Here is a 17,993-nt window from a genome sequence, read left to right as displayed (position 1 = left end):
TGTCCCTGGGATTGAGGTCAGGGCTTTGTGATGGCCACTCCAATACCTCGACTTTGTTGTCCTTAAGCCATTTTGCCACAACTTTGGAAGTATGCTTGGGGTCATTGTCCATTTGGAAGACCCATTTGCAACCAAGCTTTAACTTCCTGACTGATGTCTTGAGATGTTTCTACTACATATCCACATAATTCTCTTTCCTCATGATGCCATCGATTTTGTGAAGTGCACCAGTTCCTCCTGCAGCAAAGTACTTTTGTACCCGTTTCCTCCAGCATCTTCACAAGGACCTTTGCTGTTGTTCTCGGATTGAGTTGCACTTTTCGCAACAAAGTACTTTCATCTCTAGGAGACAGAATGTGTCTCCTTCCTGAGCGGTATGACGACTGTGTGGTCCCATGGTGTTTATACTTGCATAATATTGTTTGTACAGATAAACGTGGTACCTTCAGGCATTTGGAAATTGCTCCTAAGGATGAACCAGACTTGTGGAGGTCTACAATTCTTTTTTCTGAGTTCTTGGCTGATTTCTTTTGATTTTCCCATGATGTCATGCAAAGAGGCACTGAGTTTGTAGGTAGGCCTTGAAATACATCCACAGGTACACCTCCAATTGACTAAAATGGCGTCAACTATTTTATCAGAAGCTTCTAAAGCCATGACATAATTTCCTGGAATTTCCCGAGCTGTTTAAAGGCACAGTCAACTTAGTGTATGTAAACGTCTGACCCCCTGGAATTGTGATACAGTGAATTATAAGTGAAATAATCTGTCTGTAAACAATTGTTGGAAAAATGACTTGTGTCATGCACAAAGCAGATAACCGACTTGCCAGGACTATAGTTTGTTAACAAGAAATTTGTGGAGTGGTTGAAAAACGAGTTTTAATGATTCCAACCTAAGTGTATGTAAATGTCCGACTTCAACTGTATGTGAGCTCTGGACAGACAGACAGAGCTGTAGGATATTTGCGCAAGGGATAAGAAGTAATCAGGTCGGTATTCTTTTTACACATTTCCACCGGATCAGAGCATGAGATTTTTACCTCTTTCATGCTAGGTGGTTATCGAAAGAGAGAGATGGAAAGATTTTTCAAATAGGCTACGTTGAGGAACTATTGTCATTCACAACGGATGTAAAAACAGTCTTCGTTTACTTGCTTTTTGAGACAAAGAAAAAAAATGACTTTCAGATGTACTATTTCCGATTGTCTTAACTCATCATCACTCTGGAGATGATGAGTTAAGACAATTGGAAATAGTACATTTGCTCGCAGGCCAGGTAGCCTAGTTCTATGTGTAATCAGGTGCGTGTCCTAACTCAAGATTGACAGGAGCACTCCAAACAAAAGACAATAAATAAATTGACAACTCGTAAATGGAAAGAAATAAACCCAAATTTTCCCTCACAAGTGCACTCCTAAAAAGACAACGGTAAGACTAATATTAATAATATATTGAATCTATTAACAGAAATGACCGTAACAAAACAAACATTGTAGATTAGAAATGATAGGAATTAACTGTAAATGTACTACTGGTGTGCCATCCCTGCGGCCTCTGCAATGGATTAATCCAATCATACCAGTGTCTCATGTGCCATACCAGTTTTTGTATATATTTGCCAATGCTTAACAACAAAAAATGTAATATATCGGGCGACCAACAGCCTATCGACCGAACAATCGACTAAATGGGGTCAGCCCTACCCTATTCCCTATTTAGTGCACTACTTTTGACCAGGACAATGGGAGGGTGAGTCTGGTCCAGCAGGACTCTATAGAACTCTGATGTTGACGTTTCTTTATCAATCGTTTTCTTCAACTGTCCTTCGATCGTTCTCTGTTCTCTCCACTACAAAGCCCTGTCTCTCCTCAGAGAGGTGCCATATAGCGTAACTTCCGTCAGATAGCTCCTGCCCTCCGTGACTTCATTCAACTACTTCTTATACACTCACACTGGAGGCCTTTGGAAAAGCTTTATCTCTCCCCCTTCGTTCACTCTTTCTGGCACTCTGCCCACACACATACACACTTTATCTCTAACTCGCCCCCTCCTCCCCCATCACTGAGCACTCTAAAATATAGTAGGTTTAATGGACGTTTACTTTCTGCTCCATCCATGCATACCAATCAGTGTGCTGGCTGTGACCGGTTCTGTGGTTTGTTTTAATTGCTAGTGGTCTCTCATATTTAAACTCTCCTACAGCTTTAGTACTCTGTATAAAGAGATAGAGACTTTACATTCTGAGATTCACCACGTATCACAGAATGTGTGTGTGAGAGAGAATCTTCATACTGAAATTATTTCTGTCAATCACAGCAAGCTGGGTCAAATCCCACACTGGTTAGTCAAGGTAAGGCTGTGTGTGTGTGTGTGTGTGTGTGAGAGAGAGAGAGAGAGACTCATCCCGAACCGGTCGATCATTGAGTAGGATGTGAAGAGGCAGACTGCATACTGTAACAAAGCCGAGAGAGTGTGTGTGTGTGTGTGTATTTGTTCACTTCAGACTCACTCGTAGTCGTGTTTGGTTTGTGTGAAAAGGTCCTGGTTGTCCATCTCTGTGGTGGGCAGGTCCATGGCGGTGTCCAGCCCTGCGCTGCTCGATATCACCCCCTGGATGCTGGAGCTGTACTGCTGCAGCCGACGCCACAGGTCGTTATAGAGACGGAGAAGCTTAGGGTACTCTCCCTCTAATGCCTGCTTGAGGAAGGATGAGGCTGGAGAGGGAGAGAGAGAACGAGAGAGAGAGAGAGAGAACGGGGTAGGGGTGAGGAGGAGGTCACAAAAAGAGAAGGATGGGAAGGAGGACGAGCAGAAGAGTGGAGCCGTAAAATGTCACCTTCTATGTTTTAATGACTGCAAAGGTAAACATCTGCTTTGATGCACACTAACAGTCTTTCTGCTCCCGTGAACTAGAAACATCACATTATCACTGATTACCAGACTAGAACATGGATGAAGAGATGAGACTGAAACAGAAAGACTATCCTGATAAAAATAAAGCAAAATAAAATCAATGGTGACATTTTCCCGCTCATTATTATGTTAATTACCTGACTTTACGAGTGATTTGTTGCTCGTTAAGGGATGATATGCAGATTGTTTTAATGTAGATTGATTTGGTGAATGCATAATATAGTGTTTTATAATGATTCATACAGGTTTGAACTGAAGTACTTTCAGGCTCTTGTATATTTCCATATGCTAATTGAACCTAAAAGGTTATTTCACCATAAGAGAAAGAATAAGAGAACAAAATGGAAAAAATATTTGGAGGAGTGCGGGGCACTGGGACAGAGACAGATGGATAGAGAGAGAGAAAGAGAGAGCCAGCGAGACAAAGACAGAGAGAGAGCGAGGAAGGAGAGATATACTGGGCCTGTGCGGATTAACTCCGTATTGACCAGTGAGAGTGAATGAGGAGCATCATTAACAGGTGATAACACTGTACTGTGTTAGAGCAGGGATCAATAGACACGGATTCGTCCAAGGCAGGCTGCTGTGGGCTTCACAACATGGCAAAGACACACGTAATGATTAGGGTGATGGTGACTGGATCATAGCTTGACTTCGCTCTTTCTTTACCCTGCCAAGAGAACACTTTGTATAGGTTGTGTTGTGGACACTTTCCCTTCGTATCCTTTTCACGTCATCCGCTATCAGTCAATGTTCTCGAGTTTCTCTCACCACCAGGGCATTAGATACAGAACTCGGCAGGAGAAACGGCAACGGCGTCTATAAGAGTTTTTAGAAACAGCTCCATACGCAGTCAACAGATCCTGTAGGTAGGCAGCCCACAGATCGTTGTGTGAAAATAGAGTTAACAGCACCACAGGAAGCAAACGCGCCGCTCTTTTACTCTCATCTAAATCTACTGACATTTATCCCTTCTGGTGAAATGGCACACTTACTGTATGATAAGGAGGGGGCGGAAACTTTTCTCTGCGGTGTGTGTGGATGGATGCTGTTGGGTTGTCTCTCCACCTGTCCCATGGCGGGGTATAAATTAAAGAAGGGGTGTGCGAGTGTGTCTGTATGTGTTTATAGACCCTGTCCTGTCTGAAAAGGGGTTATATATCACCAGAGAGGTGTAATCATACCCCGCAGTGGTTGGGACGGGACATGAAGGGGCGTTTAGGGTTTTTAGGCGAAGGGAAGAGTTATGGCCCACTGTTTGTGCTGTACCGCTGACACACACACACACACACACACACACACACACACACACACACACAGCATTATTTGCAGGTGGCATAACGCTATGGCTAAAACAGAGAAAACGAAGAGAAACGTAAGAGGGAGAGAGAGAGAGAGCGAGACGCAGAGAGAGAGAGAGTAAGCACACACACACACACTGCTACTAGGGTGCATCAGCATTACTCTGTGAAACAGACATTGCTCTGTAGCCTCACCAGCCGTAGCTCTCTGGAACTCCACCGAGAGAGTGTGTGTGACATCACTCCAAAACGTGTAGAGGATATCAGGCTGGCCGTCCTGCCGAGAGAAGAGAGAAACAACTGAACAGAGAGTCACACAAGGAGACACACACACACAGGGCTGTGATGAGTGCAGTCTGCGCCCAACAGGCAGAAGGGCAGGGTGACTGCCATTATCATCATTATCTACCAGTGTGATCCTCAGCCACACCAGATGCTGCTATCGCCGCACACATTTATCACACTGCAAATCAGCTAGACACACACACACACACACACACACAGTGCTGTGCCATAACCATCACCGTGGACAACAATGACAGCTCATCACCATAATGACAAGTCATAGCAGGGCGTCTTGCGATGGGCTGAGGAGGTTTGTCCACTAATGAGGGTCCACTCCTCTGAAGCATGCAGAGCTAGTACACACATCTGACTCAAATAAGAGTCTTGTAACACAGGGAATACACACTGACTAGATAGGGTGGTGAGGGTGGTGAGGGCAGAGGAGTGCCATTTTTAAACACACACACAAACGTAAATGCAAACACTACACATACACACACACACACACACACACACACACACACACACACACACACACACACACACACACACACACACACACACGACGGAAGTGAAAGTAGAGAGGGAGGGGAAAGTCTAATCAAAACAAAGACATATGAAGGGGGAGTGTGTGTCACCACATCCCTCCATCAACGTGGCCCTCCTCGCCTCCTAATATAATCACTGCTAATCAGTGGAGAAGGACACACAGGCATGCACACGCACACATAGATGCTAGTAGCAGATTAGTGTGTCTTCGAAGGGTGAATTTCAATTATTGAATGGCCGTGTCAGGGGAGGGAAAACTTTTTGGCTCGAGGGCAACATCGTGATTTTGAAATTCAACGGAGGGCCGCATTTTTTGGGGGACATTTTTTTGTTTGTTAAAATCAATTTGCGGGGGCCTCCTCGTCTAAGGTACTGCGTCGCAGTGCTTGAGGCATCACTACAGACCCGGGTTTGTTCCCAGGCTGTGTCACAGTTGGCCGTGACTGGGAGACCCATGAGGCTGCGCACAATTAGCCCAGCATCGTCTGGGTTAGGAGAGGGTTTGGCAGGCCGAGATTTCCTTGTTCCATTGCGCTCTAGCGACTGCTGTGGCGGGCCGGGGGCATGCACACTGACACGGTCGCCAGGTGTACGGTGTTTCCTCCGACACATTGGTGCGTCTGGGTTCCGGGTTAAGTGGGCATTGTGTCAAGAAGCAGTGTGGGGCCTGGCTGGGTCGTGTTTCGGAGGATGCACGGCTCTCGACCTTCGCCTCTCCTGAGTCCGTACGGGAGTTGAAGTGATGGAACAAGACTGTAACTACCAATTGGGTATCACAAAATTGGGGAGAGAAAAAAAGTGTAAAAATGTTTGGGTTTAAAAATAAATTATTATTCGTATTTAAAAACAAAAATGTAATGTCTCGCGGGCCGGATTGAAGTGCCCGGAGGGCCATACATTGCCCCCCCCCCCCTTGTTTTACACTGTCCTGTTGCCCAACACAAAGAGAATGGAGACACACAGTCCATCAATGTTACCCTGCTAATGTTCAACACAAAACAGACCATGTGTATGTCCTACTTCTAAACATACGCACACAGGCATGCGCACACACACTAGATCTTAATTGGTGCAAGCTGCTAATAGGTCGACTGCTGTCCTGAATATAAAAGGACAATTATAGGACTGTGGACTTTTATAGAGGATAAAGAGAGATGGAGAGACAGATGGAGAGAGCGTGACAACGGTGGGAATGAGAGGGTGGGGGAATAGAAGCAGAGCGAGGGAGGAAGGAAGAGAAAGAGAGGAGCGGGAGCAAATTAAGAGGTCTATGCTCCTGTAAGAAAGAAAATCGGCACAGCTGAATCTCTTTCAGCTTGTATTAGATAACTCAAGTCCCTCCAAGCTGTTCTGCTTAACAGCCCAGCATTCTGCTGATGCAAGCAAGAGTCAATAAAGCCTGGGTAGGTCTGGTTTAGGACAGGCCCAAGTAACGGACCGATCAGGATGGAGAGAGGGGAATGGGAGAGGGAGAGAGGAGAGGAAAGAGGTAGGCAGGGGAAGGCAAAAGAGAAGAGAATGATATGCCAAGAGTAAAAAATATATATATTTATTTAACTAGGCAAGTCAGTTAAGAACATTTGCTTATTTTCAAATGACGGCCTAGGAACAGTGAGTTAACTGCCTTGTTCAGTGGCAGAATGACAGATTTTTACCTTGTCAGCTCGGGGATTCGATCTTGCAACCTTTCAGTTACAAGTCCAACGCTCTAACCACTAGGCGACCTGCCGCCCCGGTAGTAGAGGAATAGATGTTGTGGAAGGGTGTGCTGATGACAGTTCAGGGGCAAGAATACACAGGCCTTTTATGAGGACATGGCGTCTCACCTTAATGATCTCACTGATGAAGCAGACGTGAGTGACAGGGTCTCTCTTCTTCGTCAGGACCTTCTGGAGGTGTTGCACCTAAACACAGAGAGGTTACATGTTAACTCCGTACTCCCCGACTAGGTACATTACTCTACTTCAGCAGGTAAAAATGTGCACATTTACTTTGAAAATATCTGCAAAGGTAAAGGCATACCTGTCCGCAAGCTGCACAGATCTGGTCCATGAGTTTCTCTAGGTTGGTCCAGAGAGCAGCTCGGAACGCTGCAGTGTTACCTGGGGTTGGCATCACCGCTCTGCCTGGCGCACCTGACACACACACACACACGAAATGACACGGGTGAAAAAGTTACACAGGACAAGAGTACCAAAACTGAAACACTATTTTCCTCACCCCCTAACCCCACCTACCTCTGTTGCCAGTGGGCTGGGTGAGTCCCTTGATGTCCAGGGCGGTGGTGACGTTGTCCTGTATGGTGGTCCGGTAGCCCTCCACCACCCCACTGATGGTCTCCCTCAGACTGCCCAGGTTATAGAACACCTGGAGGGCCGTGCCCACCTGAGTCGGGTTCTACATGGGGACACAGAGGAGAGGAGACAGTTGGTGTGTGCGTGTGTGTCAGGTTCAGTCATTCAACTCCAACCCTATCTAGTCTGAGACAGTCAGTCTTGGAGCACAGTGGAGTCCAATCAACCAACTAAATACACGTCAGACATACTTCTACTGACTGGACAGACACACAGAATGGAATGTACATCACACTCTGGTTTTCTTTCTTTTTTTACCTTTATTTTACTAGGCAAGTCAGTTAAGAACAAATTCTTATTTTAACTGCCTGTTCAGGGGCAGAACGACAGATTTGTACCTTGTCAGCTCGGGGATTTGAACTTGCAACCTTTCGGTTACTAGTCCAACGCTCTAACCACTAGGCTACCCTGCCGCCCCAGGGTAGAGAAACACACGTACCGACTGGCACACAAACACACACACACACACACACACACACACACACACACACACACACACAAAGTTCAGACGATTGACGTCACTATACGCAAGGGAGGGGGTGGTCTAAAAAATGGGTCATATTCAACAATTCTCCTCAGCTAACGGGAAAAGATCAGGATACGCAAGTACTCTGACATTTCTCGGTGTGAGTGTGTGTGCGTGCATGGTTGTGTGTGAGTAATTACTAGTAGGGTCTGATAGCAGCTCTTATTAAGGAACAAGCACTCATAGGAGCTTTGTTCACCATCATCCAGAAACCGCTCACACCCTCCCCATCTCTCCCTCCCCTCTCTCCTCGCTGTTGCACACATGAAACAGAGATTGAGGTCAGACCCCAGTCTTCTAGCTCCCTCCCTCTCCATCTCATTTCTCTGGCCTAACGAGTTCTTGGAAACACAGTTTCAACTCTCTCCATTCCTAACTCAGGGCCATTTAGGAAACTGCCCCTAAAGTCAGCTCCAGCTGGGTCATAATCAGGAAGCCAGCGCCAGAGCTCACGGCCCAGTGAGGTGTCAGCTGGTGGATGTGATAATGTCAAGACCCTGTCATGGAGCCTCGACCCCAGCCGTCTGGAAGGCGTGACACTATATGTCTCATGTCTGCAGTCCATGGATTGGTCAATAGGGTGACACAGGTGTTGAGTAAACCATGCTGTTATCATGTCCAAAGCCATGACGCAGTATTTCTAATGCCAAAGAGTTTGCTGTGGATAAAAAGGATGCGTCCGTGCATGACACACACAGAAATACACTAACTGACGAGGGGCGATATTTGATCAGTTCTTTGCGAGCGCGAGCTCTGCAGCGTCCGTCCGGGTCAGGTGGGTAGGTGTGTGCAGGGCTCTGTGCAGGCCAGTCAAGTTATTCCACACCGATCTCAACAAAGCATTTCCATATGGACCTCGCTTTGTGCATGGGGGTATTGTCATGCTGAAACAGGAAAGGGCATTCTCAAAACTATTGGAAGTTGGAAGCGCAGAAACGTCTACAATGTCATTGTGTGCTGTTGCGTTAAGATTTCCCTTCACTGGAACTAACGGGACTAGCCCAAACCATGAAAAACAGCCCCAGAGCATTATTCCTCCTCCACCAACCTTCACAGTTTGCACTATGCATTGAGGCAGGTAGCCTTCTCCTGGCATCCACCAAAGCCAGATTCGTCCATCGGACTGCCAAAAGGTGAAGCTTGATTCATCACTCCAGAGAACGAGTTTTCACTGCTACAGAGTCCAACGGCGGCGAGCTTTACACCACTCCAGCCAACGCTTGGCGTTGCGCATGGTAATCTTAGGCTTGTGTGCTCGGCCATGGAAACGCTTGGCTGCTTGGCCATGAAAACCCATTTAACGAAGCTCCCGACAAACAGTTATTGTGCTGAAGTTGCTTCCAGAGGCAGTTTGGAACCCAGTAGTGAGTGTTGCAACCAAGGACAGACCATTTTTAGCACGTCAGCACTCGGAAGTGCCGTTCTGTGAGCTTGTGTAGCCTGCCACTGAGCGGCTGAGCCGTTGTTGCTCCTAGATGTTTCCACTTCACATTAACAGCAGCTCTGTCCGCAAATGGGTGTGGCTGAAATAGCCAAATTCACAAATTAGAAGGCATGCCGACATACTTTTGGCCATGATGGATACACATATATATATATATATATATATATCAGTGCTGTGAAAAAGTATTTGCCCCCTTCCTGATTTCATATTTTTTTTGCACATTTGTCACACCTAAATGTTTCAAATCATCAAACAAATTTAAATATTACACAAAGATAACCAAAGTAAACACAAAATGCAGTTTTTAAGTGATGATTATAAGGTAAAAAAAGCTATCCGAACCTTCATGGCCCTATGTGAAAAGGTAATTGCCCCCTAAACCTAATAACTGGTTGTGCCACCCTCAGCAGCAACAACTGCAATCAAGCCTTTGCGATAACTGGCAATGAGTCTTTCACATCGCTGTGGAGGAATTCTGGCCCACTCTTCTTTGCAGAATTGTTTTAATTCAGCCACATTGGAGGGTTTTTGAGCATGAACCGCCTTTTTAAAGGTCACGCCACAGCATCTCAATCGGATTCAAGTCCAGACTTTGACTAGGCCACTTTTTTTTTTTAAGCCATTCAGAGGTGGACTTGCTGGTGTGTTTTGGATCATTGTCCTGCTGCAGAACCCAAGGGCACTTCAGCTTGAGGTCATGAACTGGTGGCCGGAAATTCTCCTTCAGGATTTTTTGGTAGAGAGCAGAATGTTTCATGGTTCCATCAATCACAGCAAGTGGTCCAGGTCCTGAAGCAGCAAAGCAGCCCCAGACCATCACACTACCAACACCATATTTGACTATTGGTATGATGTTCTTTTTCTGAAATGCTGTGTTACTTTTACGCCAGATGTAACGGGACGCACACCTTCCAAAAAGTTCAACTTTTGTCTCGTCAGTCCACAGAATATTTTCCCAAAAGTCTTGGGGATCATCAAGATGTTTTGCAAAAGTGAGACGAGCCTTTAAGTTCTTTTGGGTCAGCAGTGGTTTTCGCATTGGAACTCTGCCATGGATGCCATTTTTCCCAGTCTCTTACTTATGATTGGGTCATGAACACTGACCTTAACTGAGGCAAGTGAGGCCTGCAGTTCTTTAGATGTTGTTGTGGGTTCTTTTGTGACCTCTTGGATGAGTCGTCGCTGCGCTCTTGGGGTAATATTGGTAGGCCGGCCACTCTTGGGAAGGTTCACCAATGTTCCAAATTTTCTCCATTTGTGGATATAGGCTCTCACCATGGTTCACTGGAGTCCCAAAGCTTAAGAAATGGCTTTGTCACCCTTTCCAGACTGATAGATGTCAATTACTTTGATACTCATCTGTTCCTGAATTTCTTTGGATCGCGGCATGATGTCTTGCTTTTTGAGATCTTTTGGCCTACTTCACTTTGTCAGACAGGTTCTATTTAAGTGATTTCTTGACTCAACAGATCTGGCAGGAATCAGGCCTGGTGGTGGCTAGTGAAATGGAACTCAGCTTTCCCCAAAAAATTTGATTAACCACAGTAAATTCATGATTTAACAAGGGGGGGGCAATTACTTTGTCACATAGGGCCATGAAGGTTCAGATAGCTTTTATCCCTTAATAAATCAAATTATCACTTAAAAGCTGCATTTTGTGTTTACTTGGGTTATCTTTGTGTAATATAAACATTTGTTTGAAGATCTGAAACATTTAAGTGTGACAAATGTGCAAAAAAATAAGAAATCAGGAATATATATAGTGTCTTGGCTGATTTCTTTTGATTTTCCCATGATGTCAAGCAAAGAGGCACTGAGTTTGAATGTAGACCTTGAAATACATCCACAGGTACACCTCCAAAACTATGAAATAACACATATGGAAACATGTAGTAACCAAAAAAAGTGATAAACAAATCCAAATATATTTGAGATTTTGTAAAGTAGCCACCCTTTGCCTTGATGACAGCTTTGCACACTCTTGGCATTCTTCTCAAACAGCTTCATGAGGTAGTCACCTGGAATGAATTTCAGGTGAGCCTTGTTAAAGGTTAATTTGTGAAATTTGTCCTTCTTAATGCGTTTGAGCCAATCAGTTGTGTTGTGACAAGGTAGGGGTGGTATACAATATCTCCAAGATATTTGTCCTTTGTCCTCGTCTTGTCCCGTATATATATATATATATTTACATCTTTCTTCGCATATCTTTTCTGTATTTTCTTATCCAAAAACTCAACTTCAAAACACTCTCCTGCAAACCGCCTCACCAATAAAAAAAAAAGTATTATTTACCTCAAATCTGAAATCCACAATAGAAGCTAGCCAGAAGCTAACCAGAAGCTAACCAGAAGCTAGCCAGAAACTAGCCAGAAGCTAGCCAGTTTACTGGCTAACGTTAGTATTCAGCTAACCACGGTTGATGGTCATCAGCTATCCTTTAGCTCGAAAAGCTATCGCCAGTTTTGTACAACGCGACTCAGACCAGAACATACCGGACCTATTTTTCTCTCCATATCCCCGGATTTCAACCGAAAGCTCTGGACATTTACACCTGGATCTCGCAGCTAGCTAGCTGCTATCTGTGTGACTATTGGCTTACGTCCATCCCGGAGCAAACATCAATTATTCCGGAGCTAGCCAGCTGAAGAGTTCCATCAGCCACTCCTGGGTCACAATCCCCTATCCGGACCCGTTTTACTGCCGACGCGGCGCCCCCCCGGGCCTTCACGACTGGACTACCGATGTTATCTGCCCGAGGGAGTTATCCAACTGGCCCGTCCGTCGCGACGTTACCTCAACGCCCATCTGCGGCCCGCTAATCGTTAGCTGTCTTATCAGCTGCTATCTGAATAGATCTATCGGACAATTTTTCTTGGGCCACTATGACTATATCTATTTTGCCAATTGGATTGATCCCCTCTACCACACAGAACCTCACTAATTGACCGACGGAAACGCACGAGGTGGTTAAAAACAGACCTCCATCCTATGCTAGCTTGCTACCGATGGCCCGGCTAGCTGTCTGAATCGCCGTTACACCAACCAACATTACTACTAACTGGACCCTTATGACAACTCGACTAAGTATGCCTCTCCTTAATTTATATGTGCATTGTCCATTACTTTTCTGGTTAGTGTTTATTGGCTTAATTCACTGTAGAGACTCTAGCCCTGCTCATTATACCTTATCTAACCTTTCAGTTCCACCACCCATACATGTGATGACATCACCTGGTTTCAATTATGTTTCTAGAGACAATATCTCTCTAATCATCACTCAATACCTAGGTTTACCTCCACTGTATTCACATCCTACCATACCTTTGTCTGTAGATTATACCTTAAAGCTATTTTATCGCCCCCAGAAACCTCCTTTTACTCTCTGTTCCGGACGTTCTAGACGACCAATTCTCATAGCTTTTAGCCGTACCCTTATCCTACTCCTCCTCTGGTGATGTAGAGGTGAATCCAGGCCCTGCAGTGCCTAGCTCCACTCCTATTCCCCAGGCACTCTCTTTTGATAACTTCTGTAACCGTAAAAGCCTTGGTTTCATGCATGTTAACATTAGAAGCCTCCTCCCTAAGTTTGTTTTATTCACTGCTTTAGCACACTCTGCAAATCCAGATGTTCTAGCCATGTCTGAATCCAGGCTTAGGAAGACCACCAAAAATTCTAAAATCTTCATCCCTAACTACAACATTTTCAGACAAAATAGAATGGCCAAAGGGGGCGGTGTTGCAATCTACTGCAGAGATAGCCTGCAGAGTTCTGTCCTACTATCCAGGTCTGTACCTCTGCCCCCAGCTGTGCTCTGGACACCATATGTGAACTGATTTCCCCCCATCTATCTTCAGATCTCGTGCTGCTAGGCGACCTAAACTGGAATATGCTTAACACCCCAGCCATCCTACAATCTAAGCTTGATGCCCTCAATCTCACTCAAATGATCAATTAACCTACCAGGTACCACCCCAAAGCCGTAAACACGGGCACCCTCATAGATATCATCCTAACCAACCTGCCCTCCAAATACACCTCTGCTGTTTTCAAACAAGATCTCAGCGATCACTGCCTGCATCCGTAATGGGTCAGCGGTCAAACGACCTCCACTCATCACTATCAAACGCTCCCTGAAACACTTCAGCGAGCAGGCCTTTCTAATCGACCTGGCCGGGGTATCCTGGAAGGATATTGACCTCATCCCATCAGTAGAGGATCCCTGGTTATTTAAAAAAAAATGCCTTCCTCACCATCTTAAATAAGCATGCCCCATTCAAGAAATTTAGAACCAGGAACAGATATAGCCCTTGGTTCTCCCCAGACCTGACTTCCCTTAACCAACACAAAAACATCCTATGACGTTCTGCATTAGCATCGAACAGCCCCCGTGATATGCAACTTTTCAGGGAAGCTAGAAACCAATATACACAGGCAGTTAGAAAAGCCAAGGCTAGCTTTTTCAAGCAGAAATTTGCTTCCTGCAACACAAACTCAAAAAAGTTCTGGGACACTGTAAAGTACATGGAGAATAAGAACACCTCCTCCCAGCTGCACACTGCACTGAGGATAGGAAACATTGTCACCACCAATAAATCCACTATAATTGAGAATTTCAAGAAGCTTTTTTCTACGGCTGGCCATGCTTTCCACCTGGCTACCCCTACCCCAGTCAACAGCACTGCACCCCCCACAGCAACTCGCCCAAGCCTTCCCCATTTCTCCTTCTCCAAAATCCAGTCAGCTGATGTTCTGAAAGAGCTGCAAAATCTGGACCCCTACAAATCAGCCGGGCTAGACAATCTGGACCCTTTCTTTCTAAAATTATCTGCCCAAATTGTTGCAACCCATATTACTAGCCTGTACAACCTCTCTTTCGTGTCGTCTGAGATTCCCAAAGATTGGAAAGCAGCTGCGGTCATCCCCCTCTTTAAAGGGGGGGACACTCTTGACCCAAACTGCTACAGACCTATATCTATCCTACCCTGCCTTTCTAAGGTCTTTGAAAGCCAAGTCAACAAACAGATTACCAACCTTTTCGATTCCCGCCATACCTTCTCCGCTATACAATCTGGTTTCAGAGCTGGTCATGGGTGCACCTCAGCCACGCTCAAGGTCCTAAACGATATCTTAGCCGCCATCGATAAGAAACAATACTGTGCAGCCGTATTCATTGATCTGGCCAAGGCTTTCGACTCTGTCAATCACCACATCCTCATCGGCAGACTTGACAGCCTTGGTTTCTCAAATGATTCCCTTGCCTGGTTCACCAACTACTTCTCTGATAGAGTTTAGTGTGTCAAATCGGAGGGCCTGTTGTTCGGGCCTCTGGCAGTCTCTATGGGGGTGTCTCAGGCCCGCCCGCCCGTCCAACATCACTACTCTGGACGGTTCTGACTTAGAATATAAGGACAACTACAAATACCCAGGTGTCTGGTTAGACTATAAACTCTCCTTCCAGACTCACATCAAACATCTCCAATCCAAAGTTAAATCTAGAATTGGCTTCCTATTTCGCAACAAAGCATCCTTCACTCATGCTGCCAAACATACCCTTGTAAAATTGACCATCCTACCAATCCTCGACTTTGGCGATGTCATTTACAAAATAGCCTCCAATACCCTACTCAACAAATTGGATGCAGTCTATCACAGTGCTATCCGTTTTGTCACCAAAGCCCCATATACTACCCACCATTGCGACCTGTACGCTCTCGTTGGCTGGCCCTCGCTTCATACTCGTCGCCAAACCCACTGGCTCCATGTCATCTACAAGACCCTGCTAGGTAAAGTCCCCCTTATCTCAGCTCGCTGGTCACCATAGCATCTCCCACCTGTAGCACACGCTCCAGCAGGTATATCTCTCTAGTCACCCCCAAAACCAATTCTTTCTTTGGCCGCCTCTCCTTCCAGTTCTCTGCTGCCAATGACTGGAACGAACTACAAAAATCTCTTAAATTGGAAACACTTATCTCCCTCACTAGCTTTAAGCACCAACTGTCAGAGCATCTTACAGATTACTGCACCTGTACATAGCCCACCTATAATTTAGCCCAAACAACTACCTCTTTCCCAACTGTATTTAATTTATTTATTTATTTTGCTCCTTTGCACCCCATTATTTTTATTTCTACTTTGCACATTCTTCCATTGCAATACTACCATTCCAGTGTTTTACTTGCTATATTGTATTTACTTTGCCACCATGGCCTTTTTTGCCTTTACCTCCCTTCTCACCTAATTTGCTCACATTGTATATAGACTTGTTTTTTTTTTTTTTTTTTTTTTTTACTGTATTATTGACTGTATGTTTGTTTTACTCCATGTGTAACTCTGTGTCGTTGTATGTGTCGAACTGCTTTGCTTTATCTTGGCCAGGTCGCAATTGTAAATGAGAACTTGTTCTCAACTTGCTTACCTGGTTAAATAAAGGTGAAATAAATAAAATAAAAATAAAATTGGTTTCCTATTTCGCAACAAAGCATCCTTCACTCATGCTGCCAAACATACCCTTGTAAAACTGACCATCCTACAGATCCTCGACTTCGGCGTCATTTACAAAATAGCCTCCAATACCCTACTCAATAAATTGGATGCAGTCTATCACAGTGCCATCCGTTTTGTCACCAAAGCCCCATATACTACCCACCACTGCGACCTGTACGCTCTCGTTGGCTGGCCCTCGCTTCATACTCGTCGCCAAACCCACTGGCTCCATGTCATCTACAAGACCCTGCTAGGTAAAGTCCCCCCTTATCTCAGCTCGCTGGTCACCATAGCAGCACCCACCTGTAGCATGGGCTCCAGCAGGTATATCTCTCTGGTCACCCCCAAAACCAAATTCTCCCTTTGGCCGCCTCTCCTTCCAGTTCTCTGCTGCCAATGACTGGAACGAACTACAAAAATCTCTGAAACTGGAAACACGTATCTCCCTCACTAGCTTTAAGCACCAGCTGTCAGAGCAGTTCACAGATTACTGCACCTGTACATAGCCAATCTATAATTTAGACCAAACAACTACCTCTCCCCCTACTGTATTTATTTATTTATTTTGCTCCTTTGCACCCCATTATTAATCTCTCTACTTTACACATTCTTCCACTGCACAAATCTACCATTCCAGTGTTTTACTTGCTATATTGTATTTACTTCGACACCATGGACTTTTTTTGCCTTTACCTCCCTTATCTCACCTCATTTGCTCACATTGTCCCTTATCTCACCTCATTTGCTCACATTGTATATACTTATATACTTGTATATACTTATTACATTGTATATAGACTGATTTTTCTACTGTATTATTGACTGTGTGTTTATTTTACTCCATGTTTAACTGTGTTGTTGTATGTGTCAAACTGCTTTGCTTTATCTTGGCCAGGTTGCAATTGTAAATGAGAACTTGTTCTCAACTTGCCTACCTGGTTAAATAAAGGTGAAGTTAAAAACAATATTTTTAAAAATACAGAAGAAAGCCATATTTGGTAAAATACCAAACCCATATTATGGCAAGAACCGCTCCAATAAGCAAAGAGAAATTACAGTCCATCATTCCTTTAATATGACATGAAGGTCAGTCAATCCGAAAAATGTCAATAACTTTGAAAGTTTCTTCAAAGTGCTGTCGCAAAAACCATCAAGCGCTATGATGAAACTGGCTCTCATGAGGACCGCCACAGGAAAGGAAGACCCAGAGTTACCTCTGCTGTAGAGGATTAAGTTCATTCATTAACTGCAACTCAGGTTGCAGCATAAATAAATGCTTCACAGAGTTCAAGTAACAGACACATCTCAAAGTCAACTGTTTAGAGGATATTGCGTGAATCAGGCATTCGTGGGTGAATTGCTGCAAAGAAATGGACATTAGACAGGTGGAAATCTGTCCTTTGTTCTGATGAGTCCAATTTGAGATTTTTGGTTCCAAGGTCCATGTCTTTGCGACACGAATTATCTCTGCATGTGTGGTTCCCACCGTGAAGCAAGGACGAGGAGGTGTAATGGTGCTTTGCTGGTGACACTGTTGGTGATTTATTTAGAATTCAAGACACACTTAACCAGCACGGCCACCACAGCATTCTGCAGCGATACACCATCCCACCTGGTTTGCGCTTTGTGGGGCTAGCATTTGTTTTTTAAAAGGACAATGACCCAAAACACACCTCCAGGCTGTATTTGACCAAGAAGGAGTGATGGTACTGCATCAGATGAACTGGCCTCCACAATTACCCAACATCAACCCAATTGAGATGGTTTGGGTTAAAGATTGAAGGAAAAATATGCCAACAAATGCTCAGCATATGTTGGAACTCCTTCAAGGCTGTTGGAAAAGCATTCCTCGTGATGCTGGTTGAGAGAACGGCAAAATATATTTTGGTTAGTATAACACTTTTGGATTACTATATGATTCCATATGTTATTTCACAGTTTTGATGTCTTCACTGAAATTCTACAATGTAGAAAATAGTAAATAATGTAGAAAACCCATAGAATAAGTAGGTATATATATATATACAGTGCCTTGCGAAAGTATTCGGCCCCCTTGAACTTTGCGACCTTTTGCCACATTTCAGGCTTCAAACATAAAGATATAAAACTGTATTTGTTTGTGAAGAATCAACAAC

At 44.7% G+C, this 17,993-nt stretch overlaps 1 protein-coding gene across 1 annotated transcript in view; it reads right to left on the bottom strand.

Annotated features, from left to right (window-relative positions):
* Window positions 1-17,993, bottom strand: part of cog5 (component of oligomeric golgi complex 5) — a 92,126-nt gene that overhangs the window by 17,701 nt on the left and 56,432 nt on the right. Inside the window, exons 8-12 of the mRNA XM_029666082.2 lie at window positions 7,288-7,447; window positions 7,073-7,185; window positions 6,877-6,954; window positions 4,412-4,493; window positions 2,512-2,716 (exon numbers count right to left, since the gene is read on the bottom strand). Of these exons, the coding sequence (XP_029521942.1) occupies window positions 2,512-2,716; window positions 4,412-4,493; window positions 6,877-6,954; window positions 7,073-7,185; window positions 7,288-7,447 (638 nt within the window). The remainder of the gene's footprint in view (window positions 1-2,511; window positions 2,717-4,411; window positions 4,494-6,876; window positions 6,955-7,072; window positions 7,186-7,287; window positions 7,448-17,993) is intronic.

This window comes from Oncorhynchus nerka, linkage group LG8 (genome assembly GCF_034236695.1).
Source record: "Oncorhynchus nerka isolate Pitt River linkage group LG8, Oner_Uvic_2.0, whole genome shotgun sequence".
NCBI classification, from domain to species: Eukaryota; Metazoa; Chordata; class Actinopteri; order Salmoniformes; family Salmonidae; genus Oncorhynchus; species Oncorhynchus nerka.
This window is presented reverse-complemented; position numbering and strand designations above follow the sequence as displayed.